This window comes from Eptatretus burgeri, chromosome 1 (assembly GCF_056783735.1).
Source record: "Eptatretus burgeri isolate ZD-2024b chromosome 1, Ebu_testis_v1, whole genome shotgun sequence".
Taxonomy (NCBI): Eukaryota; Metazoa; Chordata; class Myxini; order Myxiniformes; family Myxinidae; genus Eptatretus; species Eptatretus burgeri.
This window is the reverse complement of record NC_140961.1, coordinates 138732546-138748221: the sequence shown is the minus strand read 5'-3', so window position 1 is coordinate 138748221 and position 15676 is coordinate 138732546. Positions and strand designations below refer to the sequence as shown.

The 15676-nt window shown below is 43.2% G+C and overlaps 1 protein-coding gene across 1 annotated transcript; it reads right to left on the bottom strand.

The window, feature by feature from the left end:
• Nucleotides 1-4392: 4392 nt before the first annotated feature.
• DPM2 (dolichyl-phosphate mannosyltransferase subunit 2, regulatory) lies at nt 4393-15450 on the bottom strand. Its single transcript, XM_085844881.1, has 4 exons — nt 15274-15450; nt 15099-15188; nt 6718-6820; nt 4393-5429 (listed from the first exon to the last, which is right to left on the bottom strand). Exons 1-4 carry the CDS (start codon nt 15274-15276, stop codon nt 5371-5373), a joined length of 255 nt encoding a protein of 84 aa, XP_085701007.1. The 5' UTR covers nt 15277-15450; the 3' UTR covers nt 4393-5370.
• Between the last annotated feature and the right edge of the window lie 226 nt (nt 15451-15676).

Sequence of the window (15676 nt, the reverse complement as noted above, 5' to 3'; positions counted from 1 at the left end):
TTCACAGCGTCATTCGTGCCTGAACGATGCACAAGTTGCAAATGTATATTTTTGGTAACGGTGAAAGAACAAGCCTTGCGGGTGGTTCATGCGATTCCTTACCTCCGCCACGAAGTTGGACGGAGGTTGTGAATTCACCCCTGGTTGTTTGTTTGTTTGTTTGTCTGTCTGTGAATCGTGATTCTTCACCATTGAGAGATGGAGCCAAATATTGTATCTGAAAAAGTTACGGATGGACTCGGACAAAACTTGGTGGATGAGTTGGATAGGTGACTGAAACAAGCCGATTCGATTTTGGTTTAGGTCCCGACGCAGATCCGGCCTATTAGCGGGATACAAAACTACACACCATTTCAATGAAACTTCACCACAACCATCATCAACCGTGATATACCAAAGTATATCGACCGCATCAAAATCTGCATTCATTAAGGGGATCTATGGGGGGTGGGGGAGGGTTTGAACCCCTCCCCCCCCAACCTCCATACTTGCCTTCTTTGAAATTCGATGAAACTTGACCACAACCTTCATCACCCGTGATGTCCTGAAGCTTGTTCATGGCATTAAAAATAAACATCAGGGTCTAAGGGGGGTCTGCAGGGGGTTTGAGTGACTGTTGCTCCTGATTCAGGTGAGCTTCAGGATGCCCACTCCTATTTTTAATCGAGGTTTCTTTATTGTGACATGGGGTTTCAAAGGGTCGATGGACGATGCCAAGTGAGAGGTTTAATCTCTGCTTAGCCAATGCATCCTGTCGATTTTAACTATCAATCAGCAAATGTTTTTTTTGTTTTTTTTTGTTTTGGTTCCATGGCTTCGTAAGGCATTAAAAATGCTGCCTTGAACAAATAACCCATTTCCAGCTGTAAATGGAATTGGTTTCAAAAACCAGGGTTAGAGAGTTTATTCCTGTGGGTTTAATGAACCAGTGGGGAAGCGGTTGTATTTAAGACTCAGTTGGGCCTCGTCAACTAGAAAAAGACTGGGAGAATGGCTCCACTGCGTGCTCCATCAATTCTGTGGCCGAATACACAGGTACCGTGGCTATTCTGTTTATGGAATGCCAAGGTGAAAATATTTTGTGTAATAGACTACAATGGGCCATTGGAAAAGATAAAATTAAGATGATTATCATTGATATCAAGAAATGAAAGTATTCTAACAGCATTGCTTTTCCTTCACGGGTCACATTACCTGTTTTGCAGCGAATTATCACGGACGGACAGGAAGCGGTTCTTGGGGGGGGGGGATGCAGTTGAATTTAAGCAGCTTGCTTTCACAGCATTGGAATGTTAACCTGAGGGTAACTTCGGTTCATTCCGTAAAGCCTGCAACAAGTGTGTGTGTGCATCAAGAGGCAAGCCAAGGAACACCTTACAAATCCCAAGGCCGAACTCTCTTCTTCCTCTGAGTAATGGTAGCGCCTTGCCAAGTCTGGTTCGAGTGTGTGTTCCCCCTTCACTCACCCCAAACGGCATTACTGCAGACACTGCCTGAGATAAGGCAGATTATCGACTCTGCTTTTGCCTCCAAATCTCATGTATCAAACCCATCTCATTCTGTCCCCATCTTACCAACTGTCAACCAGACTGTCCTTCTCACCCGAGAAGGTAGAGAAAGTTCTGTCTGGACTTGACCCTGATGGCATCAGTGCCCTTGTTCTCAAATACTGCTCTGCCATTCCTGCTTCCCCTTTGTCTGCCCAATTCAGTGTGGCCTTCGCTTTTGGTTGCTTTCGCTCTGCACGGAAATTGGCAAACCATCAACCCCGTCCAGAAGAAGGGTGCAAAAACAGACCCTATCAACTGTAAGCTTGTGAGCTTCCAATTACAAGCAAAATAAGGGAATCCATCATTGCTTCTAATGTCAAGTCTTTCCTGGTTTCAAACAGTCTGGTCTTTGACCATCAATTTGGAATCTGTCTCGGTCCCTCAACCCTGGACATGCTTCTGCTTCTCTTTCAGCAATGGGTGGAGGCCCTCTATCTCAAACAAGAGGTTAGGATCATCTATCTGCCAGGATGTATCTCAGGCATTTGAAGCAGTCTGGGCATCCTAATTTGCTTGCCAAGCTTTCTGCATGTGGCATAGAAGGCCACCTTCATTCCTCAATTTCTCACTTCCTCCACTCATGCAGTCAGGGTTGCTGTCAATGGCACCCTCTCCCAATGGAGGCTGAACTTCTGCAAGGCAGTATTTTGGGCCCTTCAGCCGTTCTCATGTTATTGCGGAAATGAAAACCCATGACGGACAGACTACGCGAAAACGTAATGCCTTTGTCGGCAGCGGCATTAAAAAATTATATGATGAAGACCTTACAGTGAGTGCCAAAATATACACTTACAGGACATGGACAAAAGTATGTGGACACCCCTTCTCATTAGTGTATTCAGCTATTTCAGCAACACCCATAAGCCTGGTGTTGGCTTAGTGGTTCGGGTGGTGGCTTAGGATCCTAGGGTCCTGAGTTCAAGCCCCGTTGGCCTCTGAATTAATACACCAGGGGGTTGACTCAGCCTTTCATCCTTCTGAGGTCGGCAAAATGAGTACCAGTGTGTACTGGTAGAAGGGCACTGCATCAGCGACAGTTGCGCTTCCAAGAAATGATAGGTACCCTGGCAGCTTAGCTGCCATACGCAAGAAGAAGAAGAAACACCCATTTCTGACAGGTGTATAAAATCAAGCAGACATCCATGCAATTCCCATAGACTAACATTGGCAGGAGAATGTGCCATACTGAAGAGCTCAGTGACTTTCAATGTGGCACCGTCATAGGATGCCATCTTTCTAACAAGTAAGTTTGTCAAATTTCTACCCTGCAAGAGCTGCCCTGGTCAACTGTAAATGCTGCTGTTGTGAAGTGGAAACGTCTAGGAGCAACAACAGCTCAGCCATGAAGTGGTAGGCCACACAAGCTCACAGAATGGGACCACTGAGTGTTGAAACGTGTAGCGTGGAAAAATTGTCCGTCGTTCGTTGCAACACTCACGACCGAGTTCCAAACTGTCTCTGGAAGCAACGTCAGCATAAGCACTGTTAGTCGAGAGCTTCATGAAATGAGTTTCCATGGTCGAGCAACCGCACACAAACCTCAGATCACCATGCGTAATGCCAAGCATCGGCTGGAGTGGTGTGCAGCTCACCGCCATTGGGCTCTGGAGCAGTGGAAACACGTTATCTGGAGTGATGAATCACGCTTCACCATCTGGCAGTCCGACCGTCAAATCTGGGTTTGGCGGATGCCAGAATGCCCCCTTTCCGAATGCATAGTGCCAACTGTAAAGTTTGGTGGAGGAATGTTTTTACTGTTTTACTCTGGGGTTGTTTTTAGCTCGCCTGTTCGAAGAACAGGGAGCTATTGCGATACCCCAGCGTGAGCATGAAAATGTTAAAGTTTTTGGTGCAAGTTATTTCCTTTCTAATGTTTTTATCTACCACACTATTTTTTACTGATTACAATATACAAACAAATACATATATTGCTTTAAAATTATTTGGATCAGACTTCACTGCAATGCTTTATAAAAAATATTATTAGATGTCTTTTAAAAACGATAAATGTATAAACAGGCGAGCATTGGGTGGCTTTGACACCAACTCTCCGGTTCATGGTTTGGGCTAGGCCTCTTAGTTACAGTGAAGGGAAATCTTAATGTTGCAGCATACAATGACATTCTCAATGATTCTGTGCTTCCAACTTTGTGGCAACAGTTTGGGGAAGACCCTTTCCTGTTTCAGAATGACAATGCCCCCGTGCACAAAGCGAGGTCCATACATAAATGGTTTGTCGAGATCGGTGTGGAAGAACTTGACTGGCCTGCACAGAGCCCTGACGTCAAACTCATTGAACACCTTTAGGATGAATTAGAATGCCGACTGCGAGTCAGACCTAATTACCCAACATGAGGGCCCGACCTCACTAATGCTCTTGTGGCTGAATGGAAGCAAATCCCAGCAGCAATGTTACAACATCTTGTGGAAAGCCTTCCCAGAAGAGGGGAGGCTGTTATTGCAACAAAGGGGGAACCAACTCCATATTAATGCCCATGATTTTGGAATGGGATGTTGGACAAGCAGGTGTCCACATACTTTCCGCCATGTGGTGTATTTCCACATCAGCATAGCATCTTGACCCCTGGTTTGAAATGCCAGAGGCAAGCTGTAAATGACTCATTCTGGGCACTTGTGAGCCGGATGGGGCATTAACCATGAGTCGGGGTGGGTGGAGTCGGGATCCGATCCTCTGCATTTATGGTTCAAGGTATTCATAAATTATTTATTTACTTACCTCATATACATGTCACTCTTTGCTCTTCCCAATTTCCTGTTTTGTGTCATTGACAGGATTTCAGCCACAAGGCACAGTATGGTTGATTTCAGGAGTCCAAGCAGCTTCCAGAGGAATAAACTTTATTCAGGGTTTTTTTCAGGGTTTTCTATGTATTTTCAAGGCAGGACACATTTTAAAAGGGGAGGGGGAGAGGGTAGGCAGTGAGCATTCTGTAAGGGGTGCATGGAACACCTGAATGGTTTATTCTAACATGTAGACTGGAATGATGAAGCCCAGTCTGTACGACTTGTTTAAAAAAAAAAAAAAAGCTCCACATAATTAACCATGGCGGAGGCTGACATGGACAAGAGGTGTCAAGTTAATATTTTAATTGCATATTAAATGTGATTCCCAATCGTGTGCTTTTCATCTTTTAAGAGTTCTTTAAATGCACGTTTCCCACGCCTGTCCGGCAGTCAAACAAAATTGGAAATAATTCCAAACAGGAAACATTGTTATTAAGGATGTCATAAAGAACACAAACGGACAAAAATAACTAATGCAACGTGTTAAATAAGGTGGTGTACAAGATGCTGCATCAACGGCAATAAACTTCCCCCCAATACATATATTTTTTCCTTCAGCTTTTAGAATCTTTTATTTATTTATCAAATGAATTGTAGAGTAGAACACAAATCACTTATTGCCACTTTCAAAAACCTTCCGTTTTGCAGTACTCGGACAAAATATTACATCATGTCAAATCAAATTTGCTGCTCAGACCCCACCCGCCGATGTCCTTGTTTCTCGAGACAGTGTGGGGAAAGGTGTTCTCTGAACTATCGAGTTTTATATCCATTTAAAGGAATTGCTGGATTTCTCCAGTCCATTTGACTGGGTTAAAGCATGTAGTGCAGTGACACGTTAATGATGTGTGACTGAATCCCTCCCATTTCTCTATCATCCAAACGATAACTGTTGTGAATGTACAGTCTTCATGCCAGTGATTATACCTTGCCCAGTGAAGGCGATGTGTTGCGTTCCTGACTCTGGCACAACTTTCGAGAGATAAAACCAAAGGTGGAGTTCAACAAACTTTATTCATCTTTCCTTTTTGCTGGTGCTCTTTTGTTTCCAAGTCACAAAGATGATGAATGTCCCTGTTGGAGAAATAAGAGTTGAATATGTGTTAATCCAGAGCAGAAAACGTGTTCAACTTGGTCAAACATACAGGCTGGGAGTGTGATGTAACAGTTATTATGTGGAATTGGGAATGGTCTGAAGCTTTTCACATGTTCTGAAGCATTTCCTTGGCTGTTGTTGATCACAGTTTGAAAAAAAGCTAATAATTCACAAAAACATTTGATAAAAATAAAATTGCGCATCACATCGAAGGTTACTCAAAGTTGGGAGACGGGGTAGTTGAGATTACATCCACTACCTGACATGGTGCCTTCGTCAAAAAAAAAGAGTGACTGTCGGCATTTAATCCCAAAAGATTATTCAAATCGATTTGGAAGTAGCTCAACAGATAAGCCATTTTGAGAGTGGAACAGCTGTCTGGATGGCTTCTTTATTTATCTGAAAAGAATGTACTCTGATCCTATACCTCTAAGAGGCATGTGAAAGTTGCTTCCTGATTTGGTTGTTGGAGTAAACACCTGCAGTGGTATCGGCACTGCCAACTTGAACAGTCGCTAAACACGCATGACATTTCAACCCGGCATTCGTTTGTGGGCATTAAAGATCCTAAGGTGTCCTTCGTGAAGTGTCGGCAAGCTATCGCTGCTGGGCACCCTGAACAAATTCCAGCCCTGATCTACAGAAGGCCACTGCATCAGCAGCACAGCTGCGCCCACAGATAATGATGCTACCCCACAGCCATCTGCTGCAAACAAAAGAAGTTTCAGCAATGAGTGGTCTTCATGTGAAACTGTGCAGATATTAGGAAATGTGTTGAGCATCCTTCCAAAGGAGAGAAGGGCATCACTCGACTGCAACAAGCAGCTGGTGAGACCTGATGTTATTTTCATCGTCTGTTGCAGTCACGCATTTCTCACCTCCTCTTTGATAGGATGCTTAACATCTCACACAACACCGTCCTAATACCGGGAATAAGACAACTCGGAGGTTGAAACGTAACACTCGAGCATTATTGGGCAGCTTTGCTTGATGGTTCCTTCAGTTTTTATCCCCCGCCGCGTGGCGGAAGGGGGATATTGTTGTTAATTTTGGATCTTCCAAACTACATCACCACTTCTTGGATTACAGTAGTTGGTTTGTATTATGCAAGACAATTGTTTGCATAATTGAACCTCAATGAATTTATCTATCAAAATTTGATGTGTGTGTGTGTGGCAAACTTGGAGCTTGTTATCCAATCATTGATGCAATTGATGCAAGAACGTTTGCACGACGTTTGACGTGTGATCCATCTCACATACTCACCGAACCCCATGACTGCCAGCAGCACAGCAACAATCGGGAGGAGAATGGCAAAAATTCGAGGAGGGAACAGTTTCTGGACCGGCTGCCCCTCATCCACAAAAGGCTTGAAAACAATAAAAAGGGGCGGTGAGGGGGAAGTGGGGGTTGAAAAGCAATGTGTTAAGAGCCAGCATCAAGCAGTCACGCTTTTGTGAAGATGTGCAACAGTGGTGGAGAGTTTTATTTACGACCTGGCAAGGACCTGGTGCAGTACTTGGAAGGGTGAGCAGCGAATTGTTCGTTGCCTTGAAAAGTGTAAAATATTGTGGGACTTGAAAAAGGGAAATCAAAAACAGGGCCAAGAGTGTGGAAGATTAGTTGGACTAGACGTGTGTATCCTTCACTCTGTTGACTGGTTTAATCAAAAGACAGCGTGTTGCACTTCACAAACATATTGCATGTTTCTCTGGGAATCTCACCGAGGATTTAAAATGAAGTGAAACGTGTGGGGAAAAACAAAAAATGATTTATTTTTATTTTTAATAGCATGTACAGCTTGTCGTCGTTGTCGTCGCTATTGTTGTTGTGGTTTGTGTGTTCCTTCTGTGTAAGGCATATATTTATTACCCTCACCAAAGGAGAGGGTATTGCATTTGGGTCCGGTTGTTTGTTTGTCCGCATAGAACTTGCGTTTTTCTCTGCAACCGCTTGTCATAGACAAAATTTTCACCATTGGTGTGACTACTGATGTAAAATGTTTTAGTGTTAATTATGATGTCATAGGTCATGTGGTGTGGCAGCCATATTGGAAAAACGAAAACAACTTCGGACCTCTATCTCTGAAACGGCACCAAGGAAAAAATTGAAACTTGGAACATGGCAAGTACTCCTCATAGGGAATGAGTTTTTTTTTTTTTTTATGAGGCCATAGGTGCCATTATGACGTCATAATTAACCTCCGCCATCGAAGATCGGAGGTTATCGTTTTCACCCCTTTCTGTTTGTTACTTACGAAATCGAAAGGTGTCGTAAGTATATTGATCACTTCAGTTTCTGTTTGTTTGTTTGTGTGTTTGTAACTTACGAAATCTAAAGATTTCGTAAGTATATTGATGACTTCCGTTTGTTTGTTTGTTTGTTTGTAGGCACGATAACTCGAACGGAAGGAGCTACCAATGTCAAATTACACCGTGTGATAAAGGAGGGTGATGGCAAGTGCTGATTAGATTTTGGTCAAAAATCGGTCAAAGGTCAAGGTCACAGTGAGGTCAAATATTCGATTTTTGATGGTTTGGTACAGAATCATCGTAGAAACTTCTGGTTTGCATCGCTACCTTCTCTTGAGACAGCTTTTATTAGACAAGGTCAGAGGTCAAGTTGACGATTTCATAAGTACCAGTCTATGACTGCTTGTTTGTTTGTTTGTAGGCACGATAACTCGAGAACGGAAGAAGCTACCAATGTCAAATTACACCACGTGATTCAGGAGGGTGGTGGCGAGCGCTGATTAGATTTTGGTCAAAGGTCAAGGTCAGAGTGAGGTCAAACATAATTCCGTAAATTCATGTGGAGAAATGGAGTATTTTTGCTTCGCTCGATGTTACGAGTTCGTTTTAACTTCGATTTTAATTTTGTCTTCGGTTTTTGCGATCGCTTAGGACGCTTAAAACTCGGTTGTCGAAATTCTGGTAAAAATCGGATGTTTTGGAGACGTTTTAAGATTGTATAAAAAAATATTTCACTCGACGCGTCACGGGTCGTCACGTGATGCAGTGCGCTCGAGCAGACGCATCGTTGAGTCGCGTAAAGGTTTTCCGTGTGCGCGCTGACGGTGTTTTTGATAAAGATGGTGTTTAAAAGTCATTTTTTTTATCCCAATAAAGGTTATCGTCGCATGCCTGACTCGCTGAGCCGTCGGATTATGTAAAGATTGTTGGTGGATGGCCGAATATTACGGTTTTGTGAATTTGATAAAATATTGTTACGGCTGTGGAAATTCGCAAACCAACATTCAGGGCCCGTAGGTGAGATAACTCTAAGTACATGTGCAGTTAGCCCCAAACCCGTTGTTTTGAGGGAATTTATGTGATTCATTCGGGCTGCGACGCTTTGAGATAGCCGTTTTTCTGTTCTATCTTTATTTTGAACCGCCATAACCATCAAACCACCACCAAAAACCCTCCACCACCCTCACCTCTCTCCTTCTACGGCCATTCCTGCACCACCTGTGAACAATGAGCGTCGGGCTGTCTTGGGCTCGTTCAAGATACGCACCGAGCCGCGAGTGCAAATAGCGGCCTCTCCGAGGGAGAATTCGGATCAAGAATGCTACACGCCCACTTCTGATCCGTCCAATCAGCAAGCGCAGAGCGGCTTGGCCCCGCCTCCAGGCGCGTCCGTGTGAAATCGAAATATGCAAATTCTAGGATCAGGGGAGGTTCACGCCCACTTTTCCTCCGTCCAATGGGCGAGCGTGGCTCCACCCCCGAGCTCATCCTGATCCGGAAATTTGCATATTGGTTCTCCTGGCGGCCTATAAAACGCCGAGCGCAAGGCGAATCGTGGCAGAGTTTTGGCAGAGAGTGAGAGTTTTGGTAAGAGAGTCATCAAGCAGAGTGTGACAGCAGCAGAGTGTGTCAGAGAGTGGAGTCGGGTGGCAAAGGCACCGAGTAGGGTTCTGCAGTCGACTGAGGAGAGTTGGGGGAAGAGGCCAAGGAGCTCGGGTCCGAGGCGAGAAGGTCGGCGACGAGGTCGCGGTGGGAGATCGCTCGTAGCGGGACCTAATCCAGCCAGCCATTCTCCCTCCCCCAGAGCATCAACAATTCCCACTTTTCCCCCGCGCTGAGATAGTGCAACAAAGGGGGCCCCGTTCCCACCCCACTCCAAGGGTCATGCCAACGAAACCCGCGAAGGAGCATGGAGTCGGGGCACAGCCATGTCTGCGGCTCGTCCGCCACGAGGACGCGGGTAGGACCCACCCGGTCTCGCGGACCTGGCCGCTCCTTCAGGTCCCGCGCACACATTGGCCTACAGGCCCGTCTGCCCCTCGTCTATGAGGGTGGCTTCTTTCCTTTGCTTTTGAGTAAATGTGTGTTGGCGCCGTGTCTTGTAAAGTAGAACTGTACAAGTGTTGCCGTGTGTACGCGTATTCGGTAGTAACTCTGCGTCATTGTTTCTTTTCTTTTCCTGATATAGGTGCATTTTGACTGTTTGGCTGTATATGTGTGCTTTCCGTGTGTCGCGTAATAAATGTGCATTGTGTGAACTGTTTTCCCGTTTCGCTTCGTCGTTTCTTTATTGACCCTCCATCCTGCTTCACGTAAAAGGGTTCGTAGTGGGCTTAAAATGCCCGATAATTAATCGGAACCGTCGAGGCCGACGATAACACCGCTCGGTTATCCCGATAGCACGTAACGGATCGCTTCAGCGGTTCGTGTCCGGAGTCGGCCTGCGGCGAGGTACGATCGCCCGGTCGACCATCCGCGCAGGTACTAAGGTAGATCGAATTTGGCGAGCAACCCTATCCTGCATGGGTGGGCAATTGGCACGGTCGTGGTGGTGTTAAACCCCCACCCGTGACTAGCTCCCGGCGTTGTTCCGAGAGGGTCACGACAGAATTGTCCATTCCGGTGGGCGAGGCGGCCGCCATTCGAGTCGATCGGCCGATCGCACGCCGGCGGGCGCGAAATCGCAACAATATAAAATAATTGCGTGGAGAAAGAGATTTTTGCTTCGGTCGACATTACGATTTTTGATGGTTTTGTACAGAATCATTGTTGAAACTTCTGGTTTGCGTCGCTCCCATCTCGAGAGACAGCTTTTATTAGACAAGGTCAGAGGTCAAGTTGACGATTTCGTAAGTACCATTCTATGACTGCTTGTTTGTTTGTGAACAGTATTACGGAAAAACTCCTGGATTTCGACGAAACTTGGTGGGGGGATTAAGTCTGGTCCAAGGATCATGCCATTAGATTTTGGACTTGGTCCAAAATCCAATATGGCCGCTATGGTGGCCATTTTGAAAAAATATTTGAATTTTTTTTTTTTGCATTTCTTCATGTTTTAAGTGATTTCCAACCCCCCCCCCCCCAAAAAAAAATTTAGAGAAAAAAATTTTGCAACTTTTTTTTCAACAAAATTTCGATTTTTTTTTTCATTTCTTCATGTTATAAGTGATTTCCAACAAAAATAACATGCCAAAATTATAATTGCGGCTGATTTTGGAACTTCAGGTGGATATACCCACGTAAAATCAATTTCTATCTCAAGGAATCTCATTATGACGAATGAATTAATATGTAAAAGGGAAAGTTGCAAACTATAACTCTGAGCACTGTTGAGGTCAAATTGAATGAATAGGATATCAGGTTCACTTGAGTGACCTAGCAGTATTGGCGGCGGAGGTTTTGCACTCTACCGAGTGCTCCCCCTCTAGTTGCATATGTAGAAGGCCACATCCGATCAGTATGAAAATTTTTGATGGTCATCTCGGGATAAAATGGTCCATAGGAAAAAATTTTCACGTCATCGATCACGTGAATCGGCAGCCATATTGTTAAAAAAAACATCTTCAAAAATCTTCTCTGAAGTGGCTGAACAAAGAGGTGAAACTTTACACGTTTGACTGCCTGTCCATGAGGAACAAAAGGTTCACACATATATCATAGGTCACATGGTTGGCAGCCATATTATAGTTCCTTCAGTTTTTAATTTTGTAATATATATATATATATATATATATATATATATATATATATATATATATATATATATATATATATATATATATATATATATATATATATATATATATATATATAATGGTTCGTTGAAACGGCAACATGAAGCTCCTAAAACCTATAAAAATACACCACTCAAAAGAAGTCCTGGCAAGGGTCTGCAATCTCTGCTCTTTTTCTTGTTTCTCTTGCTCCGAGAAGTGTGACTATATACTCTGGGGCAAAAAAAATGAGCCAAGTGGGTATTTTTTTTTTTTCATCAAATGTGGAGCCAGAGATGCCCAGTACATATTCCAGTTTAAACTGATTACTCGTGTTACAGTAGCTAAAAGCCCTCCGCATGATTTACTACAATTTTTTTGTGAAAAAAGTGTTTTAAGAAGTTTTGTTCTCAAATTAAAGGAATATTATGAAATTTCCATATTTTTGCCTTTCATCTTTAAAGGTCAATATTTCAGGTAAGACAAAATGGATCAAAATTTTAAACATTAAAAAAAAAAAATGAAGATAAGATTGTTTTGTTGTTCTGCGTCAATAAAAATATTTTGCTGTCCTGTACAAGCTATGATGTACAACTGTACAAACTGTATTCTTATGCGAGCAAGACATTCTGAAATCTACAAGCTCCCGAATGAGGAGAAAAATCCCCATTTCTCTGCCAACCACAAATAGTTCCAGAAAATTGGTTCTACTGCAAGGAAGAAGAGATCTGGCAGGCTTGGAGCCACTGCGAGTAAAGATGACAGGCGACTGAAATTTTTAGTTCTCCAGGAAAGAAAAGAAAAGCCTGCGGAAACGGGCAGAGGAGTTCAGAACTGCTGAAAACAAGACCGTTTCCAGAAGGACCATCACAAGAAGGTTGACTGATGCTGGTTTTGCCTCAAGAAGATGTGCCAAGAAGCCTCAATTATCAAAGAAAAACATTCAGGACAGATTGCACTTTTTGGCTGAATATGGGAACTGTGATTGATTGCTTTCAGAGAGTTCTGTCGAGTGATGAATCAAGACTGGAGCTTTGCAGTGATGCCCCAGAACGTTGATTTTGCAGATCTGATGAGAGATTCAACCTTGAGTGCAATTTCAACAACTGTGAAGCATGGAGGAGGTGGAATCATGGTCTGGGGTGTATTTTCGTCTGCTGGTGTTGATGAGCCAATAAGGTGTGAACAGTCAATTACTGCCAAGGAATACCAGAAAATATTAGAGAAAGGATTACTTCCCAGCCTACAAAAGTTATTTCCTGGAAAGGAAAGCAAAGAAGTCATTTTACAACAAGATAATTCCCTTGCCCATACTGAAAAAGCCACCAAGTAGTGATTGGAGAAAAAATCCATGAAACTTGTGTTCTGGCCTAGTCAGAGTCCCGATTTGAACCCAATTGAGAATCTTTGGGCCGACATTCAGGACAAACTTATTGGAAGGGCATTTGTAAATTATGATCAACTTTGACCAAAAGACCGGATTATTTAAACAAAGCCAACAGACAAGCTGTTCCACAATGATCTGTCCAGTTATTTCTGCATGGTCTGGTGTTTTTTTTTTTTTAATGTATGGTAAAAGTTATGACAAAAACTTGACTTGGTTCATATTTTTTTGTGCCCAAGAGTGTATATACTGTATAATAATGTGTGCTCCTCCAGTATCCTTCCAAAAAGTTCCTGCTCTCAGAATAATGAGTGTTGCCGTTGAAACGGCAGCATGAAGCTCCCATTCCCGCATCTTCTTCTTACGTTCCAGAAACACGGGCTTTGAAAACGATTATCCCGATGATTAAATGGACACGAATTTTTGTTCCAAGTGAATCGATCATTAGCTTTCCAGCGGGACCGTTTTTTCTTACATTTGTTATTCTACGACAGCAGGAACCGCGAAAGCTCTATCATGTTGCTGCTTCTTCACGTGACACGTACACGATGGCGAATGTCAATTTGTTCGTTGTGCACGAGTGGACTCACAATTCCAATCATGGCTTTTTCTGATATTTCCATAAACCGTACAATTACACAAATGGCAAAGATTGATTGATTTCAAATTAGCAAAATGAGATCGATTCAACGTCACGGGAAAGGACGATTGCTCGCTGCACATTTGAACTTTTGGTAAATTGGCTTGAGGTTTGTATCCAGCCGGAGCTTGCCGTCTCAAATGTTTACTGATAATGAAATGCATCTCATGCCTTTCAGATTAAAAAAAAAAAATTGTGGGTCGTCTAATTATTACGTACGCAAATATGGCAGAACTTTTGACACTCCTCTGATACCCCACCTTATGCTCAATGATGTCCCTTCCACCGTTTTTTTTTTTTGTCTGTTCTTACCATTCCATCTTTTTCAACCCCATTCGCCAGCACGTGCAATAAATGTACACCATTGTGGACCTGGGTTGGGAGGATAACTTAGGAGGTATACATACTCATCTGAATTGTATAGCCAGGGTACGAATCCCAACTCAGATCTAACTTGTCATCATCGTGCCTCACATGCCGGGAAAGGCAACAATGTGTGTGCCGTCTGAAGGACGTTAAGTTGGCCGACTCGTTTGACAGAACAGGTTGTTTGTGGCCGTTAAACATGGCTTGCTGTTTTTCCTTAAGAGCGACGTGCCATCACGGTCATTCTGGACAAATTCCTGATTTTTAGATCCTCGTGGAGGATCTCTCAGTCTTGCTCACGTTGTTTTTCATCTTCTTGTTGTGGACTTTTTTTTCATAGCCTACAGTTTTCATCGAAACTTCCTGAAACTTGGCATATATATGTAAAAATACCCTGCGCAGACAGTAACGATCTCCGATTTTGAAAAATCCTCCGAGAAAAAAAAGTTATGACGTCAAAATATCTCTGCTCATGGAAATCGCCTAAAAAATTATCCGAAACTCGGCAAGCTTTTTGAATTCTGTTTGCGGGAATCGAACAGGGCATTAGCAGAGATTAATTACCGCACATATGATGTCATATCAATTTTTATGACATTCCTTTTTTTTGTTTCACAACCCAGAGTTTTCATCAGATCTTCGTGAAACTTGCCATGTATATGCAGAAAGCCCACATGCAGGCAGTAACCATCTCCGGTTTTGGAAATTCTTCCGAGAAAAAAAAAGTTGACGTCATAATATCACCTCTAATGGAAATCGCCAATACCATTATCTCCGAAACATGTTATTTTTTGAATTTTGTTTGCGGGAATCAAGCCGGGCATTAGCACAGATAATTTCTTGCAAATCTGATATATCACAATGACGTCATATTCGTTATTATGACGTCATCATTAAGAGGACGAGGATCTTCGCTCATTCGAGCTTGTTAACATACAGGGGGGCACTGCATCAGCAGCACATGTGCACTGCCAGCAATGATACAAAGTATCAGCCATTGCTGCATACAGTACGAATGTAATTGCAGGGCAATAAATTACCTGGCTACACTGAAAATGTAAGATCATATCAAGGGGTATTATGTGTATGTATATATATATATATATATATATATATATATATATATATATATATATATATATATATATATTAAACAGGTAACCACTGGATATGTATGCGCTTTTGTGGAGGTGAGTGCAGCACAGGCATGCTGGGACAAACGACCGCCTCGTGGTCATGTGGGTATCCTTCGTTGAGCGGTGTAACAGCCGGCGGTGCCCGGGGAAGCTCACCAGAACCAGGACCCACACCGTGTAGTAAGTGAAGACGAGAGCGCTGAACACGGCCAGTCCCAGTCCCAGAGTTCGGTCCGCAAGTGTAGCCTGTAGATGTACCCGAAGCGCAGGCAGACAATGTAAACGTAAACACAAAATTTACAGCCAAACTCGCATTCCGAGACAAACTCACCATCACCTCGTCCCATAAACCGGAAGTGTGACGCGCTTCCTGTTTGCAGCACCTTGTATATTATTATGTGTTTTGTTGTTGTTGTTGTTTTTCTCGATTTACTGTTACTTTGACATTTTATCACATCTCATCATTGAACCTCAAAGCAATAGAAAACAAAACAATGCGTTGAACGCCTTCAAAAAATCAAAGCCGCCAACTGCGCGAGGAAAACGCTCATTTGTCCGATTAAGTCGTCTGATGGATCGTCGTTGGTGATTTTATTAATAACACGTTTTAATATTAAAATGTTAACCTTTGTCGTAGCTCCCTCCCTCGCAGTTATCGGACGTTAGAAAGCACAATAATGGAATGGGAAATGCCATCCACGCTGCTGATATTCGCTGAGATAGGCTTCAAATCG